The 21,350-nt window shown below is 38.6% G+C and overlaps 1 protein-coding gene across 3 annotated transcripts in view; it reads right to left on the bottom strand.

The window, feature by feature from the left end:
* Positions 1–21,350, bottom strand: part of LOC139463779 (spermatogenesis-associated serine-rich protein 2-like) — a 49,803-nt gene that overhangs the window by 9,075 nt on the left and 19,378 nt on the right. For all 3 annotated transcript variants that reach the window (XM_071245077.1, XM_071245075.1, XM_071245076.1), the window contains exons 2-14: positions 13,728–13,816; positions 10,824–10,932; positions 10,180–10,226; positions 9,421–9,553; positions 7,405–7,629; positions 6,886–6,993; positions 6,462–6,591; positions 5,729–5,787; positions 4,764–4,873; positions 4,022–4,102; positions 2,803–2,824; positions 1,854–1,976; positions 1,288–1,382 (exon numbers count right to left, since the gene is read on the bottom strand). In XM_071245077.1, coding sequence (XP_071101178.1) covers positions 1,288–1,382; positions 1,854–1,976; positions 2,803–2,824; positions 4,022–4,102; positions 4,764–4,873; positions 5,729–5,787; positions 6,462–6,591; positions 6,886–6,993; positions 7,405–7,629; positions 9,421–9,553; positions 10,180–10,226; positions 10,824–10,932; positions 13,728–13,772 — 1,287 coding nt within the window. In that variant the 5' untranslated portion in view covers positions 13,773–13,816. The remainder of the gene's footprint in view (positions 1–1,287; positions 1,383–1,853; positions 1,977–2,802; positions 2,825–4,021; positions 4,103–4,763; positions 4,874–5,728; positions 5,788–6,461; positions 6,592–6,885; positions 6,994–7,404; positions 7,630–9,420; positions 9,554–10,179; positions 10,227–10,823; positions 10,933–13,727; positions 13,817–21,350) is intronic.

The raw sequence follows: 21,350 nt of genomic DNA, 5'->3' as shown, positions 1-21,350 counted from the left end.
ATCAAAATAGCTCTGAACAATCAAGACATTTCAAATTAAAAAAGAAAAACTAAAACGTTTTCTTATCATTTCTGTTCTAAAACAATGTCCTTTGTCTTCAAACCTTCCACACCACATTTCAGAGAGCATCTGTATGTTAAACACTTTAATTCACATCATGATGCATAAGGTGAGTAGCATGTTCACATTGCTTTATGGCCGAGATAATGCTAATGCAATGTTAGATTTTGACACACTAACTCACTCCCCGATAAATGTGCCTATTTATACATAAGAAATTGATTTATGCTCGGAAAATGAACATAATCAAAGCGTGCAATCTGCTTGTTAGAGCTAGTTTCTCTGTATCATGCTACATTCACTGGAATTTAAAGACCTCTGACTTCTTGGATGTCAAGAATGAATCGGACTGACTGGAAGAGGTAGTAAGCAGGGGGTGTCAGACTCGGGAGCTGACCAGTGGTCATGTCATGGAGCCAGGAAAACACTGACAGACTACCAGATGACAGGTTCCAAGAGTTTGAGAATTTCAGTAAGTTTTACATCACAAAAATCTGTAGTTCTGATTAAAATAATGAAGTTTATGCCTTTATTTACTGAATCAGAAACAAGACTATAATACAGTAATAGTTGCACTACCACTCCAAACCGACTTTACGTGCATGACTATATTACATAAACAGATGACTTCACAAATGTCTGTCAGATAACCACTCAGATACCATATACCTTATGATGACTTTCAAAAAGAGCAAAAGTGAGTTAGATATGTTTTGAATCAAGTTGTAAGATAATGGTTTATGACAGCCACGAGTGCAGTAATCTGTTTGCAGTAAAATTGCTCTGTAGCGTAGAATTGATGTATATTTTGTCTCAACAGTTATGGGTGACCTCATCTGGCTTACTGCCTGCTACCCATATAATGTGACCCTTCACAAAACAGTCTCCGCCGTATCTGTGGATTATCATGGTGATGATGGTAATACAAACTATGATCAAAGAACATTTACTATAGACTGTTAATCCACAAGGTTTTAACACAGACGCAGGTGAATTTGACTGAAGCAGGAGAAACTCATCATTCAATTACAATGGATGTGACTGCATTCCATTCTTAGTGCTTCATATAGATAGGCGTGGTTTCCAATGAAAAGGTATCAATTTGACTCCACAATATTTTAATCAGAACTTCCAGCTGTGCTTCTATTCTTGTTAGTACCTGCAGAGCACTGCTTCCCCTGTGTCCCTTCAAGGTGAGGAGACTGACTAATGTAGATATAATCTCACCTGTAACTGCAGTGAGTCTTTCAATCGTTGTTGAAGTTGAGCCATTTCTGCCGCAGACAAATTGTTGTCTCTTGAAGTTGAGGCACTGTCTAGGTCTGGAAATACACCAATCCTCATTATCACCAAGTATTTACAGGAAACCATTTTTCAAAGCCTATCCAAAAAATTTTTTTTATCATGTTTTAATATGTCCAATAGTAATGACTAGGTTCTGAGTAACTTACATCCAACCTGACTGCATCCAGATCAGCATGATCAGGATTTAGAATACGTTAATTCCAGTTATATCTGATTAACACAAAAAGTTGTGCTATCATCATGTTAACTGATATTACACAGTACACAACAAGGGGAGTCAAGTGCTTGTGACATCACCAAACAGTGTCATTTGATTGGATGACTCTACTTAGCACAGTGATATTTAAACAGGACTTACAACGAAGATATGACGGGAAATGGGTGAAGGGTATTTATCATTATACACTGGTTGATCGATGGCAGGCTTAGAACAGAAACAACATCACCCCCGAAAAGTGCCCTATATACAGTAATCTATAACACATTACCAGTATGCATAGGTTGAGATGTAGATCTAAGGCCTGGAGACAAGGACTCATCCTGTCCGACACTACTAGCTACAGAGGAGACAGACGGACGGCGAGTGTTGTAGGAGCACTTCACAGGTACAACTGAAAATATTGATAGGGAAACAACAGCTGTACAACAGTTCCAGCATCACAAATCAAGACGTATTCTCATATGTATCATCCAGGAAAGTTAAGATAGATGGAAACTAGGACATCAGGGTTCTCACAATTGAAGCTGGTGAAGAAAACAGTTTCATGGTCAGGCTGATGTCTGTGGTAACCAGTTTAGGGTGAATGTATCTATAAGTGAACAGGCTGGATGCTCAGGCATCGTTAGTGAGATTATTATACGTCCATGTCAGAATGATTGGTTCATGTAATCTTACTAAAATATAATGTATTTGGCCTGCGAGGGAAATGGATTTCTGTGTATAAATCCGTTATACTCTGCTTTGAAAGAAAAGGTTGCATGTTTTTTTCCTCTGAGTCAATAAACATCACGTGACATAGCACAAGTTAACCTCGAACAACAGGGTTTTTCATCACTTTTGAATTTGTTTGAAATCTTGGCAAATTATAACATCTTGGTAAAATAAATTCATCGTATCACTTAGGGTACATGTGGTTTTATGCATCCTTAGTTAGGTGTTATACCACGAGCAGGAGGTATTGAATCTAATGCTGGACGCATCAAACCACATGTACCCCGAGTGATATTGCGACAACTTATAATGTCATGGACAAGTACAGATGCTTCTTCACCAACAAACTTGTCAAAATAAGCAGCTAAGCTGCCTTGAATTCAGTGAGAGATGGGAAGTAACTAGTTATCAATATCATCCAAATAGCAACACACAGCTTATTGTCATTTGCAATGTTCATAAATTTTGACAAGTGTTGTGTGTTATTACATGCTACAGAATCTTACCTGATCCAAATGTCCCTATTTCCTGAAAAAAAATTAAAAAAATCATATAAATCAAATTTCAACTACCAATAATTAAATTTGTGTTGTGTTCACCGTAATTCCTGCATTCTGATTAGCTGAATTGGTCATGTGTTATTGCATTCATTTCCCAACAAATGTAAAACATTAAGCCACGCCAACTGTGGCAGACCACTTTTATTACTACAGAATTACAATCAAGGGAATTCCAATTCTGCTCACATGTATCATCATGCACAGGAAATTAATCGAAATTCATGCATATTCATTGCCCAAACAACTCTTTGAGAGCGAAGGTCGAGAAGGAATGAAACAACAAACATGCAGGCTCTCTCGCCTGTTTTTCCCCGCTCGCCTCAGTTACACAACTTGCTTGTCTTCGGGTTTCATATCTAACTAGCATTTTTCCAAATGTGTCTTCTCGTTCTCAGGGAACTAATGTTTGAATCTGACGGTAACTGACCATGCCATTTGAAACAGCCACCTTCTCCCAGACATATTTGTTCCGGTTCGTTACAGTTTGACTGTTGCAGTTCTTCTCGCCTATTGTCTTGATTGACAGGTCCTATGAACCTTGTTTTTATCATACTCTCCTTTGATTGGCTACTGACTTTGTAGGCGTGTCAAGTTATGTGCATACATTAAACAATCAACTGATTCAAGTCACGCCACAGTATGTATTCCTACAAGTGAAGGATTATCAATATCATCATTTTTTTCCCCTCTGATATATACAACTGTGTTTGGTTAAACTACAGTAGATAAAACATGTTTTCGTTGTTGAATTTAATTATAAGCATTGACTGTGTATTATTTCGGTTCATTGAGGCAGATTCATACAGTTTGCACATGTTTTTCAATTCATACCTCATTGAACCGAAAAAAATACACAGTCAATCCTTAATTGTGGCAATATGACAAAGATGTCTTCCTTTGTTAACTGTGTTTAATCACTGTAAGTGTAGCTGTGTACAAGAGTGTGCCTGATACCATGTGCTTGCAGCTAGCAACATGGTCGTGAGAGTTATCTCCCCTATCCTGCCTTTGGCTGCGGCCCATTTAGGGTTTAGCTAATACCACAACAATCATTACAAAATTATCAGTGATAACATAAAGAACCTCATCAAAAGAACAAAACGAAGTGGAGAAACATTTTCACAAGCATTCTAATCAATTGCATGTTGATTCCTCCAGTCCTCACCTGTAAAAAGTGGTCCGAGTCATACACAAATCTTGTAGTCCGGCCGAGATCCTCGTCAATCTTCCTGTCACTTACAAACAACTGAAGGGAAAACAATATCAGTTTGGTTACATCTTGTCAACCATGAACATGAGCATATCAAGGCTCAGTGTACATGGCATAGACAGACATTCACTGGCCCTTTATTCAGAACCTTTCACCCCTTGCTTGCAGTATGTAGTTCTCAGTGTATCACAGCAATGGAGTCACAGCACAGGATTATACAGTGTTACAAATTGAGGAGGGTCTTGGTGTGATTCACCTTTCCTGCTCGGGGGGGGGGGGGGGGGGGGGGGGGGAGGTAACAATGGATCAAACTATCGATGTGCTGCCATTGTCTCAGTTGAAATATTGATAATTGAGATTGACACCATGTTTAGTTATAAATAGGTTAGATCATGTAGACAGATGTAAAACAATGAAAATCTTCCCCAAGTTTATACATAACCCTTTGGTAAAATACTGTGCCATTGGATTTTAGGTAATTAAATATTAATAGCCTTACGTCTAACAACTGTTTCACTTAGATCTCAAACATGTTCAGACTTGTTTGGCTGGACATCAAAATATAGCTGTGATCCACATACAATCGCAAGAGTCATGACTCCTACATAAACTGTCAACATTAGGGTCATAGCAAGGATTCTAGGACTTTCTCGATTAATTTCATGCATGGTCATTCCTAATTCAATTTAATACTCACTTTAATATCTGCCCTAAGTTCTGCTAGTTCAGAATTGTTGATTCGCTCAGCCCTCTCCACACGAACCTTCAGTTCTGCAGCCTTGACTTGACGCATGCGGAACACCTCATCTACACCGAACATATAAACATCAGCTCACCCAACTATACACATACTATCTGTTTTGTTTACCATATTCAAGGTAATAAGTGCCCCGCTCTAATAAGCGCTCATGGCGATATTTGCTAATATATTGGCTGGTGAACAATCGCAATTGGCACCCCTTCAGATTGATCAATGTACACAAGACTTATTCACTCGTGTGTTATATGCACCCTTAATTACAGGCAATTAAATTCTGGAAAAAATATATCTGTCGTGTATAATACGCACAGACTTTTCTTTTGTATCATTTCAGGCTGTCAGCATAAACCAAAAAATTTACGATCTTTCAACTCTTGTTTTTTTTCACTAAAATCATATTCTAATAAGAGACCCCTATTTCTAATTTTAAGAGCGCTGTGGGCGTTATTACGTCAAATACGGTGCTTGTCTTCACAGTACCACATACCTCAGCTTACATAGCTAGACACACACTACCTGTTATGTACTAAACGCTTTCCATGATAATGTCTGATCAGATAACTTCGACATAACTTGTTCCAATGAACACTGGAAATCTATTCAGGCCTGGGCATGCTCGACAGCCTGTAAATAATGAACTCTGGGCTAGACAATCTAGTGATTGGTATTGTCAACAATGATTCACTTAGTTCGGGTACAATATCATGCTATCAACTTAGTCACTGAGCCTGACCACCCGATCCCATTAGTTGCCTCTTAGGACAAGCATGGGTTGCTGAAGATCAAGTATCATCAATCCGTCATGTTGAAAGTACTAGACGATAACCATCATAACTACACATGGACAATTGTTAACAACATACACTGAAGCTTGTCAGATTCAGACTGACAGGTCTACTCACTGGCTTGGTCTTTCAAGGCGTCAACTTCTCGTATCAACTGAACTTCCCGGTCATTTAAGCTGAGGTGAAACAACGGCATCAGTGAAAAAGGGTTATCTTACTGTTTTCTGATGATCATCAGAGATTGTTAATCATGTTAATACACCATCACAAAGTCAATTGACAATTTAATATCGATTTGACAAGAATAATAATTTTTGTTTTAAAGGCAGTATTGTTTGGTGTAAACCCAGTACCAAGTCCTCAAAATAAGCTAACATATTAGTGAAAAGAGAACTCTTTTTAAGGGTTTGAAACAATAATAATCTGTTTCTCATTTGTCATATACAGTAAACTACGTTTATAAAAATGCTTATAACGAACTGACCGATATATCAAACGAATTCTTTAGTCCCAGCCATTTTTTGTATATTGCTGTATATATGCTTATAATGAACTACAGTTATTGCGAACTAAAATTAGTGGTTCCTTTGAGTTTGTTATAACTGTAGTTTACTGTAATATATACCACTCAACATTTGCTAATAGGACCAAAACAGTAACCTTTAGTCAAAGGTGTGGTACTTAGCTAACGTTGAGTGGTGTACATACAGCAGCAACTTACTTTTTATATCAACCTGATGATAACAGTTCATTACATTTCAACTGGGGTCCTGTGATTGCCCCCACGAAAAGCAGGTGCCCCTTTATCGAGTGGGAGCATCCATGAGAATTACTGTACAAAGTGACCTACCTGTTCCTGGCCTCATCAAACACTGCTTTCACTCTCTTGTAAGCCTTCTCTATCTCAGAGTCCAGGCCCATACGTAACCTCTCCAGGGATATCGTCTGGCGCTGGAGATCTTTTGTAGACTTTTCCAAACCTGCAATATCATATTCATGAATCAAGTTGATGCAATATTAAGTGTAATATCTCAAACTCTGGAAACAGTAAGCAAACTGAAACAGTAAAGAAGGATACTGCAAATGGATGGTTATCTCCCTTAAAACAAGACAACAGGATAACATGTCAAAAGACATCGATAAAAACAGATAATATGTTGAACACAATCCTCAGACAAAACACAAGGTGACTTAACAAAAGATGTTACCATGGTTACAGGAAAAAACTACTGAGTCAGCATCCTGACATTCGGTCTGAAGCACTATGGCCCTACCAGCAAATGGTTTCTTTACACCCTGGCTGCCAACACTAGACACGCTTCGTTCACTGGAGGTTCGTTGTCGCTGATGATGGGTGTTTTGATAGCCATGGGGATGGTGATCTGCAACATGACCTTCATATATTGTCAGGCTGCCATGGGCAATCTCAATCTTCTTTAGTAAATCTTACAGAAATTTTACTACAATTAATGTAGATAATGTGTAACCCTGATACTTCTCCAAACTTAAACATGTTAAGTAGTGTTGGTTATACAGAGTTGAATAACATATTTATACCAGAACCCCTTGCAGTCATGTAATAACCGCAGCAAAACCTACTAGTACACAGTCGGTAGAATTATTTCTCTCTATCTATAAACATTAAGGCTGGCTAATAAAAGTCCATACATAAAGTCTCAGATCTACTGAAAATGATGCTAAAGTGCAAGTTCAGGACTCAAAAGAAGCATTGTCTCAAGAAAAATCCTCATTCACTTTCTCATTCTCAAAGTGACCACAGGACGAGCATATACCTGAGTGTTTGTCCGAGTGTTTGTCCGAATGCTTGTTATAGTGTTTGTTGTGATGTGTCGATGCCTTGGCCTTATCAGTAGTTTGTGTAGGAGGAGGTGGAGTGGAGGGAGCGGGGGTAGTGGAGGGAGCAGTAGTCGGAGCAGCTGTTGCCCCGGGGGTGGGCTGTGCAAGGACCGGGGTGGCTCCATCCAGCAGCCTGGCCCGTGCCTGCAGAAGCTCCTTATCTGTAAACAGTAGCAGCAGCAGGTCAGACAAGCAGCTTCTTACATCTGGTCATTGTTTAAGTCTAGTATCACAAACAACAAATACTTAAAATGGTAACCAAGTCTGGAAACGCACTAAGGATTGACGGTGTACCTCATTTTCTTCACTGAGTTATGAATTGAAAAACTATGTTCAAACTGTATGAATTCGCATAGCAGATTGTTACAAAAATTTGCACATCTTTTTTTTTATTAATACCCTAATTAACTGAAAAATGAACATAGTCAATCCTCATAATTATATTTCACAAATACAACATCTGTTCTCCACAACAGTTTAATGACCAAAAAATCATAGGAATCAAAACAGATACATATGACAAGATCAATAAATGTTCCTGGCGTAGGAATACCCTTTGTCGCATGACTTGAATCAGGTGACTGTTTATGAACACACCTCCAAAGGCAGAAGCCAATCAACACATGAAAGTTGTCATTTTAGTGAGCATGGCTGATGTTATAACATTCATAGCAAAATAAATGAAAAAGGTAAATGACCCATTCAGCCAATAAGATTGCAGGAATTACAAGTAAACAAATTTAATTACATCACAATAAACAGTATCAAAACTGAGTGTTGTTTTAATAGCCCTCTCCTTGAGCTTGTCAGGTATACTTTAAACATGAATCCATCACTGATGAACATAACCCTCCTTGGACATGTTGGAACACAAATGAACATCAAGTCACATACAGTCCAGACATCTTCAATTTCAAAACCAATTTTCATAAGTCAAAGAACTGATGTTTATATCCATGATAACATTTTCAAACATACATCCTCAGTCAAAATACTCAATCTCACCATGGTTCCCATCCAAACCTAATGGCAATTTGCATATTGTGAGTATGATACATACCAAAGTAGGTGTGAGTGGATTCTGTATAACGCCAGTCAGCAATACATGAGCTATATCAAGGCAACATGAAAATGATCAAGTCTGGACCAATCAAACCTGAGGTTGATAATACAATCAGCATCCCACTTCCGGAACAACACAACTCAATCAACCAAGTCACTGTGTCTGACCACCCAGCCACCCAACAAGCAAGAGAGGGCTGTCACTGTGTCTGACCACCCAACAAGCAAGGGAGGGCTTGTGATCTATTGAAACCAGGTCCCTGCACAATCTCATTAAAATCTGACCTTTGTACTTGCTACCGCTAAACAAAGATCTGAGGACATCCCATTAGGGGTCACGTCAGAATGACCTTTCATCCGACCAATCAAAGCATCACTTACCAGATCATGAAAGTGACAGTCGGAATGTGATTCCTAAATATGCAGCCTCCAAAACTTATACCCGAATGATAGTTATGGGCTTTACGACTGAATCCATACAATCAAGACCTTCTATTTGCCATCCCAGAATGTTCTTTTGTTCAGCTTTCAATTTTTTAATCGAGAATTTGTCAAAATATGTTTCGAAGCATAGTCGCCAATTAGAAATTAGTGCCGTAAAGCACGAGAAAACTGTTTTCTGATTGGCTAATGTCGACTTCTTGTCAGTCATTCCATTGGTCGGTCTGACGTGACCCGTAATAGGGTGTCTTCAGATCTTTGTTTAGAGGTAGTGAGAACTAAGATCTGATTTTAATGAGATTGGTCCCTGCGAGGATGGCACATCGTCATTCAGATTAGTCCAATGTGAAACGACGATGCCGCTCAATCAGCCAGTTCACACATTGTGAGCCCCCCCCCCAATCTTCATGCTGGTCCCGGGTGGGCTGCTGGGGCCCTAGATACCTCACCTTCATGTACATCCCCGTTTGTAAGTGGCTCTTTGGTATGGTTGGCTACATCAGTCTTCTTGTCTTCAGTAGGAGGACTCTGGTTACCTCCAGATGCTTTTGTCTTCTTACTTTTCTTCTTCTTATTTGGGACCTGGAATATTTCACAAATATTTTTCTACAACCTGTGCACATTTAGTTTGTAATACTAAAGCTCTCTTGCAGTTAATTTATCAGGTAATCTAATCCATACCACTGTCTACCCCGGTTTAAACTTTTAAATCCCACAAGTCTGCTTAACACCAATACCACTGTGTTCTTATTTCATTCTACTGTATGCACAGCAGCCAGGAGAAGTCATATTACACCATGGGCGAGTAATGCAGTGCCATCAATGATAGCATGAGCATTGATATGCACTGTCTGTATACTGTAATGACACAAACATCATATTACGTACTGGGGATGTATTCCCTATATTCTGCTTGGAGGAATACTATAAAGATGTTTAAATGCAATATGATGATCAAGCAAGTGCAGGAGAATATTTTCACCTTGTTTCCTGATTCCCTAAAATGTATGATGTGGGGAACATTTGCCTAAAAGGCCTGCATTTTCTGCAGACCTCTAACAATCAGTGACAGATATACACAGATACAAGGCAGTTGTTTCATAATAAAGATGAGAATGAGGAAATAAACAAATTCCACATTTCAACCTATTCAAAATATGCAATTAAAATATGTAGTTTGCTGGTCAGCCTAACCTGTCAATACATACCTTGTTACCTGTAAAATGCCATTCAGTTAAGGCCTCTTTAGCACCATCTGAAAAAACAAAGCATTTTGATTCAACATTGAATACCATGCTTTTCTAGCGAAAAAACACACCTTTATGTCTGTCAATGTCAAGGATAACCCTCAACATGAAGAAGTGTTAAAATATTGAGGGACCAAAGTAACAAGATTTGTTGTTTGTCTGTTGTTTGTCATATTGCAATTAGCAATATTCAAGATACATCCGGGCCCATGACTGAGAGAATAAGCATGTCATCATGGGTCAATGAAACACAATCAGCTAAGTCCCATCCTGACCACCCAATCCAGTTAAGTTGCCCCTTATGACAAGCAACAGAGTCGGGGCCTATTCTAAACAGGGACACAGGAAGTATATAAAAAGCATATTTTCCAGGTGGTATCATGGCTGTAGCATAGGTCTATCCAAGGATGTTCATCTTCGTAAAAGTAACACCATACTAGTTCATGCGTAACACATCCTGAACTGTCTAGTAGGCTTAAATACTGGGCAACATACAGCCTGTTACACAGGTTTGAATCAATTTTTTATCAATGGAAAAACAGTCTCTCCTTCATATTTTATCATCAGGTCAGTGTAGTATCGACACAATCTAATCTGTCACTCACCTTCTAAGTAGGCCTGTATTGCCCTTTCTACGTTGTAATCATAGTACTGAAGAACTAGAACTATCTCATTAGTGCTCTTCCCTGGGACCACTTCTCGCACTGACGTAACCTGAAAGAAGCAATGTATTGTTTTCTGCATTCACCTGTTCTAAAAATAGCAACATGTCACAAATATGTCAACACAAACTTTATCACAGAGCTACAGATAAGCTGCGTATTTGCGTAAAATACCATCCAAAAAATATCAAAACACAATTACTTTCAATGAACTTGCGTACAGAAACACATGTGTTTAATGAAAAACTCAAATGCATAAAAACAGCACACGTAAATACCCAATGACGCTCTTTCAGCATGCTTACAATGGAGCTAATTTCTGAAACACAATTTCAAGCCGATTTACTTTCCGAGTCAAGCCTATATTCAGAAACATTATATACATCTAAAACATTAATTCATTCTTTGTTAACTCTCAAAATGTTTACTCATTTTCGGAGAAAACCCTAAAGAGTGATAAATAGATGAGTATAAAAGTATTAGTTACCCAATGAAAAATGTAATAAACCAACTAAAATAGAAACCGTTAAGTAAAAACTCAATTGCTTAAAAGGTTATCTTGGGCTCTGTTTATCAATAGTATTCTGTGTTAGACAAAATTGTCACATGCCACAAATATGTCAATACACACTTTATCAATAGTATTCTGTGTTAGAGTGAGTGAGTGAGTTGTGTTTAACGCCGCTTTTAACAGTATTCCAGTTATATCACAGCATGACAGCTTAATGTGGGAGGAAAGCCCGAAGTGATGCAGGTCTCAGACGTTTACCACTTTGGTGAAACCCACGAGCACGGGTATGGTGCTGACAAACCTAGAAACATAATCGGGGCGAACCGGGATTCGAACCAACAATCATAGGTTTCTGGCGTCCCCAAGGGACGAAACTCTGCACAGCAAATCACGGCTCCTTAGACGACTAGGCCACCCGTGCCCCTTTCTGTGTTAGACAAAATAGTCACATGCCACAAATATGTCAAAACACACTTTATCAATAGTATTCTGCTAATACACACTTTATCAATAGTATTTTGCCAAGACACACATTATCAACAGTATTCTGCCAACACACACTTTATCAACAGTATTCTGTCAATAAACACTTTATCAACAGTATTCTGCCAATACACACTTCAACAACAGTATTCTGCCAAAACACACTTCATCAACAGTATTCTGCCAATACACACTTCATCAACAGTATTCTGCCAATACACACTTTATCAACAGTATTCTGCCAATACACACTTCAATAACAGTATTCTGCCAACACACACTTCATCAACAGTATTCTACCAATACACACTTTATCAACAGTATTCTGCCAATACACACTTTATCAATAGTATTCTGTCAATACACACTTTATCAACAGTATTCTGCCAATACACACTTTATCAACAGTATTCTGCCAATACACACTTTATCAACAGTATTCTGCCAATACACACTTTATCAATAGTATTCTGCCAATACACACTTTATCAATAGTATTCTGTCAACGTGGTCAACACACACTTTATGTTGTACGAATCAATCAACAAATAAGGTTCCTGCATTAAGTTCCTGCATCAAGTTCATGCAAATTGTTATATTTGTCAGGATCATCCTCAGCTTAACAGAAAGAGTTCTGAAACCATTCACTTTATGAGGTTTACATCATGATAATGCTGACAAATATGATACATGAATAATTTTTGCATCTGTTGTGTGTCAATCTCATTGAAATCAGATCCCTTACTTCAACACGCTACCTCTCTGCATGATGATCTGATGACACCTCCATAGCAGGTTGTATCAGGTGAGCTTTCTCATCAGACAATCACAGTTGAGTTTTCTAAATTCTTGGTACGAGTGAGTAGAGCACTCAAACCTGCATATCTGTTTTCAATATCACAAAAATGAACAAAGTTCCAAAAGTAGAAAGCAGCGTCACCATTATTTTCTTGTGGCTATTTCATACATAATTCTGAGCTCCAGGGCATCTACACCCAAAAAAGAGTACCATCAAAGGGTACTTTACTGTTCTGCATAGGTTTTCATATTTACACATGGTACAAACTGAATTTCTGAAACAAGGTGGTAAACAAATTAGCCAAATCATTTTAGAGACAGTCAAAGTTCACTAAAACTTCAACTGCCATGACCTCCTATGCAGGTGTCCTCTCATCTTAACCCGAGAGGTACATGTATCATATCTGATAGACTAATGCTTAGTTAAAGAAAACATATAACTCTGTTTAAACTGAAAAGGAGCCCCAGTGAGATGGGAGCTTCAGAACCTGAGGAAAATCTAGACATGCTTCATTTAGGGTTTTTCCCTCACAGAAAGGACACTAATATAGTTCAGTGACTGTGAGACACACTACTACATATCTGAGTGAAGGATCTGATTTGAATGATGTTGGCCGTGTGTCAGCATGTCCATATGACATCAGCTTCTTCGTGTGTTTCTGATCTCAAGAAGCTGGTGTGCATCGGCTTTCTTTCAGGCTATTCAGAGAATCACCATGGTCACCAAAGGCCATGAATACAAATACTTGTGTTTCAGGCAACCATGGGTTTTTCGGTGGCTGTTTCCAGCTCTCATAAAAAAACATTAGAGCTGAAAGTGAACCAATGGGCAAGTGGGGTCACCTGAAACACAAGTTATGAAGTAACTTTTGGGGGACCTTAGCAGGCAATAACTTCTCAAAATACCAACATGACATATGTTTTGAATGATTTGATCATACTTTAGAAACATTTTTGTAAACATGTGCTTGATTACGATTTCAGTTTCATGATTTTAGTGAAGCATCAACGCTCATCAACCCTTCAGTACACCTGGATATAGTTTGCTTGCCCACCTTTTCTTTCACATTGACCTTGTCCTCCGAATTGACCTCAGCCATCACAGCTTTGGTGCGTGTGTCGAAGTGAATGGATGCAGCGTTATCTGAAACAAAACAACACAATTAGCATGATCAGGATCATTTACAACTGTTGATTAAACTCATTACTGTGTAATGTGACACAGTGTTGTAAATTAGGCGAGGTCCTGGCGTCTGTCTGCTGCTTCAATGTAGGAATCTAGGAACCCCCTTAATTTCTAACTCATTATATTAGAGTTACAACAAGGACACCTCGACTTCCATGATTAATACTATGATGTGTAGATAAGGAGCATTAACTGTTATCAGAAGGTATATCAATAATCATGATAATGGTAATATTGATGAAACTGATAACTTGCATCCCTAATCTACACAATCTCCAACTGCTGCATTCACAACAGATGGAGTATAAACAGTATCAATGGCAACACAAAAAACAACATCCTTCCTTGTCCAAGCCTACACACATATATTGAACAAACTGTCAACACGTTTAACAGTCCTGTCATGACAATTTCGACTGCTTTACAAATTAAAGGTAAAAGGCATATTTGGATCAAACTAACAATGGCTTGAGAACACACGCACATGTCAAAAAATGTTTACAAAACAGAAATATAAAAATCATTTTCGTTATGTTGAAACCAAAATACATGTCCTCCTTGTCACTGTTCATATATGTGTGTATCTTTTTGTACTAATCATAGTACATATCAACTTGGACCCACCGTGCCAAGTCAATGCAATGATCACACTTTTCACAATTAAAACTGTTAGTGAGTGAGTGAGTTGGGTTTTAACCCCGCTTTTAACAGTATTCCAGTTATATCACGGCATGTCAGCTTAATGTTGGAGGAAAGCCTGAAGTCATGCAGGTCTCAGATGTTTACCACTTCGGTAAACCCACGAGCACGGGTATGTTGCTGACAAACCCAGAAACATAATTGAGGCGAACTGGGATTCGAACTCACAATCATAGGTTTCTGGCGTGCCCAAGGGAGGCAGCTCTGCACAGCGAATCGCGCCACCTTAGACGACTGGGCCACCTGTGCCCCCATTAAAACTAAGACCCAGGTGTACTTTTCAACAGATTTATTGGGACTTTCTCTCTTTTCATAGATATAAGACACATTTTTTCAGAAAAAAACATAATCGTTCTATATATATTTTAACATATTAACAGCAGGGTTAACATGAACGACAGTTACCAAATTGAAGGTATTTGTTAGGCCTTATCAAAGCAGATTCAAATTCAAGTCATTTTCACGGCTAAACTGGCGAGTTTCTCATCTGAATACATGACCCTACTTCACAGATTGTGCCACTAGGTATTGAGATGCACCAGTGATTCCATTTACCAAACAAGTACTGCTGCTAGAATGCTGCATTGGTGTCAAGGTGTTCTTGTCATAATGCCAATGTAAAAAGCTACAGATATAGGGGTCGTATGTTTTTTTATGTAGATGAAAGCAGTAGTTAATGATTGATCTAATCATACAAAGAGCCCCAAACTGTGGTCTAGTGGCTAGAGCGTCTGCCCAGAGACAGTGAGACATTGTTAGACAGCACTCAAGGTCAACCTGCCTGTGGATGATCATGATACAACCAGATACGCCAATACGAGCAACAGACAGGTCTCCTCAGCAAAACATCAAGAAACATGATATTAATTTAGCCATGCAGTTAATGGATTCACAAAAAGACCATAACACCAAACACTCACAAATATGTCAAATTTAACTACTAAAACTACAAGCATGCACCATGTGTCCTGTGGTTTATCCATTCATCTACAACCCATTCTGGAGGCCACGGTAACATACAACCGTATCATGCACAAATTGAGGTGTGTGTCCCAAAGGCACACACAGCCTAACACAGGTAGAATTATACATTGGGCCTGATGTACCATTATGTCATTTCAGTAATTCCTATCTACAGAACCAACCATACTCTTAAATGCCAGGGTGTGATGAATGATTTGTACAACCCAGTATTCAAGCTATATCTCGGTGACCTGCAAATAATCACCTCTAGATCAAAGAAACCTGGGTTAGAGCATGTAGTATGAGTAACAACTTGTCTTGTCAATGAATGATGACACGCAAGTCACACACTGTAACCACTTTAACCAGTTACCAACCAATCCTGTTGTATTTCTTTTCCGACAAACATGTATTCTGTGCAGGACTTGATTCTAGCAAGTAATCAGAACACAACCACTGTTTGCTGTTATTCTTAACATGCTAAAGCAGGCAGTTGTATAGAATCAATGTACACATGACTGGTCCATGGATAAAGCACTGTACCCTGAAGTCATCACATAAATAAAGGAGATTATTCAAAGACAAAGAAATGTAGTCATCTATGGATATAATCGAGTATCGGAGCTCAAAGGTTTTCAATCGTCAACATCCTCTTCATTTCCCTTGTTCCAGGGATGATCTAGAGCATTTGCTCACAGAAATCTAAAATGTCTCATAAATGTAACTCCCTCAGGCCCCATGTGTCCCCCATAAAACCCAATATATATAAACTTATTGCTCATATCACCCCACATTAGAGGGCTCTCCAGACACTGCAGACTGGCACACCGGCCACGACATCCTGAGTCCCCAGACACTGCAGGCCGTAGCAACATCAAAATAATATATAATCAGTAGAGGACGTAACATGTACGCGAGACGGCTCTCCCGTCTCGCGTACAAGTGACCACCTGAGAGGGGTCACTCGTATGCGTGACGGTCTGTCAGTGGACCATGGATTTCTGCATGTTGCACAAAAATGTCTCTACAAGCGTTATTTGTGAAAATAATAAAACAAAATTAAGTACAGTTGATGATCATTCTACTAGTTATCGAATGACATGAAAAAAATGTCCTAAGAAAAATAATAAACGGTCAAATTGGGAGAAAAATGTGCAAAAATCGAGCAAAATGTTCTGTTTTTGACAGCGATTTTCTCCTATGTACATATTTTTCAGAAACTAACACGTAGAATTTTCTAAAAGCTTATTCATCGTAGAGTAACAAAATATATAAATTATTTCACGCACACCAACGCACACCCATTTTCCATCGCGTTGAAACATGTTTACTTTCTTCGAAACTGCGCGAACCGTCTCGCGTACAAGTGACTGGCCGACAAGCCGATAAAGGGAGGTAACCGATGCCTGACTAAAATGTTCAATCGGAACATCCGTCTTGTTATCATGATAATGTTATGAACCTACCTGTTCTATCATTCAAATCTACCACTTTTCACAATGTCTGAAAATATGTATTTTGTTTCAATTTATCATATCTCATCAACAGATTTAAAATTTAATTACTATTTCCTGCAAGGTTATTGAAATGAAATTCTGTGACACATTCTTTGTCAATGGGTCCACTTCAAACATGTCAAAGAGCAAAATAAAGATGTTTGAAGCAAATAAAGTAATATATAAGTACATAAAGTAATATATATAATCAACCAAAATGTATGTAAGAGTTGTTCAACTTACATCTAAGTTACTATTTCTATGTTATCGTGCGATCATATCATTTAAGCACAAACTGTCAGTACTAAGGCCAAATTTCCTACCCGGGTACCCCCCCCCATCTTATTACCCGACCCTACTCGGGTACCTGCTGTAGGTTTCAAGACATAGGTCCAAATGTCCGATTGGGAATGGTTTGACCGTAGCCTTGGCAAAATGTATTTAGATCCTCTTATAAAACAATCTGGTCATGCATACACTGAAGTTGACTGAAGTTTTATCTTTATTCAAACATATCAAGTCAGAAGGAATGTGTGCATAGTCAGAAAGAAAAGTGAACATTAGTCATTTATAATAGTGTAACCATAGAGTACTAGATACGTTTTACCATTAAACAATATATCACAAGACTACCCACAGGTCCGGGTAGTCCTGTGGGTACCCAGGTCCTACTCAGTACCCGAGTTACCCATCCAAGCCCTAGTCAGTACCTTGGTTTCCAACTATCTGCAGTGTGTTACACATGCTCTACATGACAGAGACAGCTACTGGGAAGCTGCTGTAAAATCCTACTGATTTGAAAGGTAGTAAGTGGCCACCTTCTGCCTGCTAAAACTATGTGGCACTAATCCTTCAGTACATGCCTGTTGATGACAAACTGCATTTATCATCAAAATATGTCAAAACAAGTTTCCCAATAGTCATGATAGTGAACGTGTACTGCTATGACTACAGTGGCTAAATTCCTTCTACTACTTCCCACCTGTGCACTGTAGGAGCTTGTACAGGGTGTACCACTGGTGTCAGGTGCAGAAAGGGACTTCCATTGGGAAGTATTTAGGTCATATGTTTGTCACCTTAGGCCAAGAAAAACATACCTGTTTATACAATTTCAACCATTCCAAAAATTGGGTAGGAAGGTTGGGATGTTTAGTGTTTGAAATGTGTTGTTTTCATATTATTTAATTGGTGTTGTTCAACTCATAATGACACAGTTAAAATAAGTTTCTGGTGCCTTAAGCATGATAAGCAAGTTAGGGTCACGCTTTAAATCATACTTTTGCTAAGAATAAACATTGTGTCTATTTTTATTATGTGAAGCCGATGACAAGCAAAGAAAATTGGGCAAACACATGATGCAAATAGCAACGTGCTTGATGAACCTTTTTCGTTGTTTTTTATGTCACTTAACTATAGTCTTGCGATTGATACACTAAAATTCCAAAGGAAACATCTGATTAATGCCCTGCGGCACACATGAAAAGACTACACTTGTATCGGAAGACATGATGTTTACAGAGAAAGAATCCATAATGATTTAAGATGCCAACTTTCGGCTTCAATGGTCCAGTGGTTTTGGAGAATATGTTTACAATGAATGACGGATAACCCAACGCACAACATACAGACCAAGACAAAAGCTCACCTGACTTTCATTCCAATGATCTAAACTAGGCAGTCACAGGAACTGCCCAAACAGTGATAACACATAGGAACTCCCCTCGAAATGTACAAACTTCTACCAGCCCTTAGGATACTTTGAACATGAGTGAAAATGTCTCAGGCTAGCAGGCTGGTACAGATGTCTATCAATACTAAGTTCGTGTAAATAAATATTTATACAATATGCATTCCACAATTACTATACACAACAGACAACAGACAACAGACAAAAGGAGGATATGTGATAAAGAGTTAAACAGAAAAGAAAAACAAACATCAACCAAGGTCTGAAAATAGGTTAGCATTGTTTTGGATGCATCAATTATTCAATGCAGCGAACATTGTAATGACTGGAGGAGACCAAATCTATAACTCTGATGATTATTGATCCTTCCACATGCCAGCTGTATTTATCAATGCACAGACAAACATGCTGGCTTATACACAGATCATGTTGAAGTGATATCCATTATTATGTGGTCAGATTGATAGAGCACAACAGGGACATATAATGACCATTTTGCTGAACAAGCATATTTCAAATATTGATTCAAATATGCTTACCTTCAATATTTACTGACAAAAAAAATTTAGAAATGAACATGTTTAAATGACAGATGCATATTTCATCTAATATTCTACTCAAAAGAATTTAAGGAACATCTTTCACACAAATCTAGTTAATGTGATGGTCCTTAACTTGTGTGCTCTTGTGTATGTGCACCATAGTTTTGTGTATGTGCAGCATAGTTTTGTGTATGGGCAGCATAGTTTTTTGTATGGGCAGCATAGTTTTGTGTATGGGTAGCATAGTTTTGTGTATGTGCAGCATTGTTTTGTGTATCCACAGCACTCTTTGCTGAATGCACAACATTGTTTACAATAGGTGCATGTACAGCATAGTTTTCAATATGCACAGCATTATTTTCTGTAAGTGCAGCATTGTTTTGTATGTGTGCTGTAAAGCTACCGACAAGATAAAACTTAGTGACATTTCTTGAGCACAGCTTTATTACTTGCCATTCAAATTCAAACACCTGAAACATAGGGAAAAGCCACTTGGTACATAGTGTATTTACCATAGCAAAGTTAATGTATATATATATAGCCAAGAAATTGGTTCAGTTATATTCATAACTGACTCCCACAAGTATAATTTGTTCAACCACATTGTTTGATAAATTTCTACATCAGATCCAGGTTCTTCATGAAGACACACCTGAACATGCAGAACATCATACCCGAGGCACACATGACAATGCCCTGTATTGCACACTCTGACTTGGCTGTGCAGCACACATTTACAATGTTGCGTACGTATTTGCTATGATAATGCAGTGCTGTCTACAACATGTACAAAGCTTACTCACTTACTGCTATAATTTATCACCTGTCAAGTGAGCTAATGTGTGACACTGACCAAGAGATTCCAGGTGTAGATGTATCATGATGTGCACTCACAAGGTTTAGTCACAATCTCAGCATTGCAACATATCATCATGAGTTGGTAGTACATGTAGTATTACAGAAGATTACAATTCATACTGGAGAAGAATCACAACACACTGGAGGTTCATGAACCACAACAAACTGGAGATTCACGATCAACACCACACTGGAGGTTCATAAATCACAACAAACTGGACGTTCATGAACCACAACACACTTGTGGTTCTTAAATCATAACACACTGGTGGTTCATAAATCATAACACACTGGTGGTTCATGAACCACAACACACTGGAGATTCTTAAATCACAACACACTGGAGGTTCATGAACCACAACACACTGGAGGTTCATAAATCATAACACTGGAGGTTCATAAATCAAAACACACTGGTGGTTCTTAAATCATTACACACTGGTGGTTCATGAACCACAACACACTGGAGGTTCATAAATCATAACACACTGGAGGTTCATAAATCATAACACACTGGAGGTTCATAAATCATAACACACTGGTGGTTCTTAAATCATAACACACTGGTGGTTCATGAACCACAACACACTGGAGGTTCATGAACCACAACACACTGGAGGTTCATAAATCATAACACACTGGTGGTTTTTAAATCATAACACACTGGTGGTTCATGAACCACAACACACTGGTGGTTCATGAACCACAACAAACTGGAGGTTCATAAATCATAACACACTGGAGGTTCATGAACCACAACACACTGGAGGTTCATAAATCATAACACTGGAGGTTCATAAATCATAACACTGGAGGTTCATAAATCATAACACTGGAGGTTCATAAATCATAACAAACTGGAGGTTCATAAATCATAACACACTGGTGGTTCATGAACCACAACACACTGGAGGTGTCAGCTTAAATTTGGAGGAAAGCCAGAAGTGATGCAGGTCTCAGACGTTTACCACTTCGGTGAAACCCATGAGCATGGGTATGGTGCTGACAAACCTAGAAACATAATCGAGGCAAACCAGGATTCGAACCCACAATCATAGGTTTCTGGCGTGCCCAAGGGACGCAACTCTGCACAGCGAATCACAACACACTGGAGGTTCATGAACACAAAACAGATTTTGACTTGACTCTGGCTTCGGACTTGGGGGTTAAGTTAAGTTGCAGGCTCATCCTGCTGACTGAATAAAAGATAAAGGAAAAATGTCCGTCTAAACCAATTTAAATACTTC

The sequence above is a fragment of the Haliotis cracherodii genome, unplaced genomic scaffold (genome assembly GCF_022045235.1).
Source record: "Haliotis cracherodii isolate W230 unplaced genomic scaffold, xgHalCrac1.p SCAF_16, whole genome shotgun sequence".
Taxonomy (NCBI): domain Eukaryota; kingdom Metazoa; phylum Mollusca; class Gastropoda; order Lepetellida; family Haliotidae; genus Haliotis; species Haliotis cracherodii.
Note: the sequence above shows the minus strand (reverse complement) of the source record. Positions and strands in the feature narration are given on the sequence as shown.